The 3,962-nt window shown below is 36.9% G+C and overlaps 1 gene segment (V, D, J or C); it reads left to right on the forward strand.

Annotated features, from left to right (window-relative positions):
• Positions 1 to 1,964: 1,964 nt before the first annotated feature.
• LOC107708026 (Ig kappa chain V-I region Hau-like) lies at positions 1,965 to 2,493 on the forward strand. The segment is given in 2 exon segments: positions 1,965 to 2,048; positions 2,165 to 2,493. Coding segments are annotated over 2 exon segments (378 nt in total).
• Positions 2,494 to 3,962: the final 1,469 nt, after the last annotated feature.

Here is a 3,962-nt window from a genome sequence, read left to right on the forward strand (position 1 = left end):
GTGCATTTATTTGGTGATGTGGACTGAGTTTGCTGCAGTGTAGCATGCTGTTGTTTGAAACATTCATTGTTGTCTATTACATATTGTTTCACATAGTGTGATCTGATGTTTCTGATGATTTCTGCCGGGGCACAAAGACGGGAGGGTCAGATTTTGGCACTAATGACATGAATCTATTCATCCAAACTGCTTTGGGCCGACAGGTCAGGCTGCTGCTGGTGGATTAATGTTGTGAGGAATGTTTTCTGGACCCATGTGGGCCTGTTAACATCAATCAGTCATCACTTGAATGCCACAGACTAGAGCAGGGGTCACACCTGGCTCTGACAAAAATCATGTAGCTCGCCAGATCTGTATCATTTTCCTTTTTGGAAATGAACCAAACGAACCGAACACAAAGTCTGAACACACACTTAATTTAGTTTCAATCTGATTCTAGCTCTGTGTTTAATCTGACTCCAATTTAAAATTAATCTAAAATTTAGACTGAGATGTTTATCAGTTTAGTTCAGTTTCTAATTTGGATATTTAAATATTCTAATAATCTCTTACTCTTCAGTTATTTGTTTATTAGGGGCCCAATGTCACACAGAGTCTCACGATGGCTGGTCAGGATCTCATGGTCACAAACTCCCATTTCTGATCTTAGTCAGAGGATGAAGGGTTGACTAATACCTTTACGTTTGGGCACCCCATGCGTGCTCATACAAGAAGTGTAGTTTGCTTTGTCATGTTTGTACAACTTGTTCATGTTCATACAAGTCAGTGATAGACCGATATAATGAGGTCCCAGGACACGTGTCTTCTGCTCCATTCATTCATGACCTTCAGTTTGACCTACTGTATACCGGACACAGATTTGCTGCTCCAGACTCCATTTTAATCAACTGGAAATAATGATTTCAGAAGGAGACTAAATGAAATATAACATTTTATTTGTCACATACAGTATGTATCATGCCAATTACATAACTGAACAATACGAAGCCAATTCATAAATGATAAATGCATAGCATCAATTGCTCAAAGATGAATCTAAGAGTGAGAGATGCAAACCTGACAGCAGTCTACTGTGACAGCACAGCCAGGGCAGCAAGAAAGAGAGAGATTTCATTTGTTATTTATTTATTTATTTACATTCTTTGGAATTATTGCACTCATATCAACAAGTTATTATCACCCCATTATTATTCTAAATCTAAATTAGTTTTCCTTCATAGTGCTGCTCCTGCTAAGCACACTCAAAGAAAGCTGTAATGAATTATCCAGTATGTGTTAGTGTTTGCTCTGGAAAACGTGTTTTTGCAGTGTTGAGCAGAATAGCCAATCACAGACATATCCAGTGCTGAGTGCTGAGTTCTGCAAGCTCGAGAATCATCTTATTATAACAAAGTGTAGACATTATGTAAATAAAATATTAATTGTGCAGTGTAGAGAGCTTCATTGCTTATAATACAATTTTGTGGCTGATTTTAAAGGAGCACTTTTTGGCTATATACAGTATAATTTGGAATTTGTATGAAACCTTGACATAGTGATCAACCAAAGCAATGAACTGGACTAAAAAATATTAAATTAATCTTTAAGATCATGTTCAATTGTGAGTGTAAAATGGTGGCGGCACAACAGTGTTTTGCCTAAAGCGGCAGTTGAGCTTGTGCCAGTCCTGCATATAACAAATAAAAAACACAATATAAGATGCAAAAAAGGGACAATGTATGCCCTTCATAAGACAAGCAGTGTGGAGGATGATGATTCTGTCACCCTTACAAAAGTTTAAAAACAGTTGCTTGGAAAAAATAGAAGCCATTTTATAAAAGTAATTGTTTTCGAAACATCATTGAGAATTATCTACAGGCAAATGATAGAGAGTCACTTTGCATTGTCAGCACATGCTTCAGTGCTCTGAGAGTGTTTATAGTGCTGTGAGTTTAACACTTCATGACTGAGAGCAGAACACAACACAATCTTCATCATCACACAAGACACAACAACAACAATGAACAACATCATCATCCTCATCTGGACTCTGACTCTCTGCATTCAGGGTAAACATCTTATAATAAATCACAAACTATACTACAACATCTCATATAGTATGATATATTAGAATGATAATATTTGATCAAAATGTTCACTAAACATCAAAAATGTCTTATTTCAGGGATCTGGGGACAAATGACAGTGACTCAGAATCCAGAAATAAAATCCATCAAACGAGGAGAAACTGTTACGATCAGCTGTAAAACCAGTCAGACACTTACTAGCTGTGGTACCTGTGTGTCTTGGTATCTGCAGAAACCTGGAGAAGCTCCTAAACTCCTCATTTATTACATAAACACCCTCCAGTCAGGAACTCCATCTAGATTCAGTGGCAGTGGAACTAACAGTGATTTCACTCTGACCATCAGTGGAGTCCAGACTGAAGATACAGGAGATTATTACTGTCAGAGTGTACACCTGATCAGTAATAGCTGGGTGTCCACACAGTGATAAAGAGTCGTACAAAAACCTCCATCAGTCAGAGTCACAGTGACTGCACTGATACAGCTGAGAGACACTGCAGCTGCTCTACAACACAATCACACACAACACTGATCAACACAAACTCTAATAACACAATATCATTACTATTAATAGAAATATTGTACTTCTGAAGAGAATGAGTCATTGTTTTAATATGATCATCATATTTAGGTGTAATATATGATTCCTGTCAATCAAACTGAACAGATTCAGTCTCTTCTGCTGTCTGGACGTGATGCTTTCCATTCGACCCACAGAAAGATTTACAATCTATCTAATCTAAAAAAAATCTAGCTTTTGTGCGCAAGTACACTTTTAGGGTGAAATCTACTGAAAGTTTTATAAATGAGACCCCAGCTGAATACGGTTCATTTTTATCTACCTATTATCATATCAGACACTGCTGATTACAGAAGAAATAAATCCTTGGTGAAATATGCTTGTGTGGAGGATATTTCAACAGCGGCTTTTGAGTGATGCTTCATTCATGACTAAATGCATCAGTATAGAGTCCAAAAACAGTCTTATCAGTCAGTGAAATATCAACAAAAACGATGACTTTCTCACAAAAATGAAACAGAGGTCCCGGTGTGGGTTCCCGGCCTGTGTCCGTTCTCGCACCGTTCCATGCATTTCCACTGTAGAAAAGGCAGTTCCGGGCCAGAGCGGACTTCTCTTTCACTCTTGCGATCATTATAAAGCCGTTTTTTGTCTTAAGTGGACGTCAACAGATGAGAAAGAAAACTAAGCAGTGTTTCTAAATTTATGTCAATTTCTGTGCCTGAAATTTGTTCAGTTGTATTTTTTATGCTATTCCTAATTGATTTATTGTTCCTAATTTATTGCTGACTGTTTACTTGTCTTTAACAATTTAATGTTTGGAATTGATGTTAGTCTAGTTGTTTTTGCTGTGATAGTTTTTGTTAAAACCATAGGCAAAAGTTCCTCTTGTAGCCTTAAGTTTTATGTAGGCTGCTGCTTTTTGCTCATGTTATTCAGCTGCAACAGAACGCTTTGTAAAATGACAGAATAAATATGTTGGGCATCTAAATGTTTGACTTTTTTATTTTTATTTTAATCTTATTGGAACCGAAACTAGGAATCGATAAGAATCGGAATCGATATGCAGAATCAGAATCAGATTCGATAAAATTCAAACGATACCCAAACCTAGTCATTGTAAAATTATATATTCTATATTTGTTATTGTATATGCGTTTGTTAGCAGCTCAAGCTGTTGTAAATCCTGCCCACTTCTTTGCATCGTCAGCACATGCTTCAGTGCCATTTGTAAGCTCCTAGCGAGGTAACGTCATCTTGGCAAGGTTTGACTCTAAAAGTATACGACACCAGACAATGATTCTTTATAAATGAAACCGAATTTATTGGCTATTCTAGATTACATTAAAACTAAGCTAAAACACACACATACACAT

Source organism: Sinocyclocheilus rhinocerous, unplaced genomic scaffold, assembly GCF_001515625.1.
Source record: "Sinocyclocheilus rhinocerous isolate Xijiao unplaced genomic scaffold, SAMN03320098_v1.1 scaffold15982, whole genome shotgun sequence".
NCBI classification, from domain to species: domain Eukaryota; kingdom Metazoa; phylum Chordata; class Actinopteri; order Cypriniformes; family Cyprinidae; genus Sinocyclocheilus; species Sinocyclocheilus rhinocerous.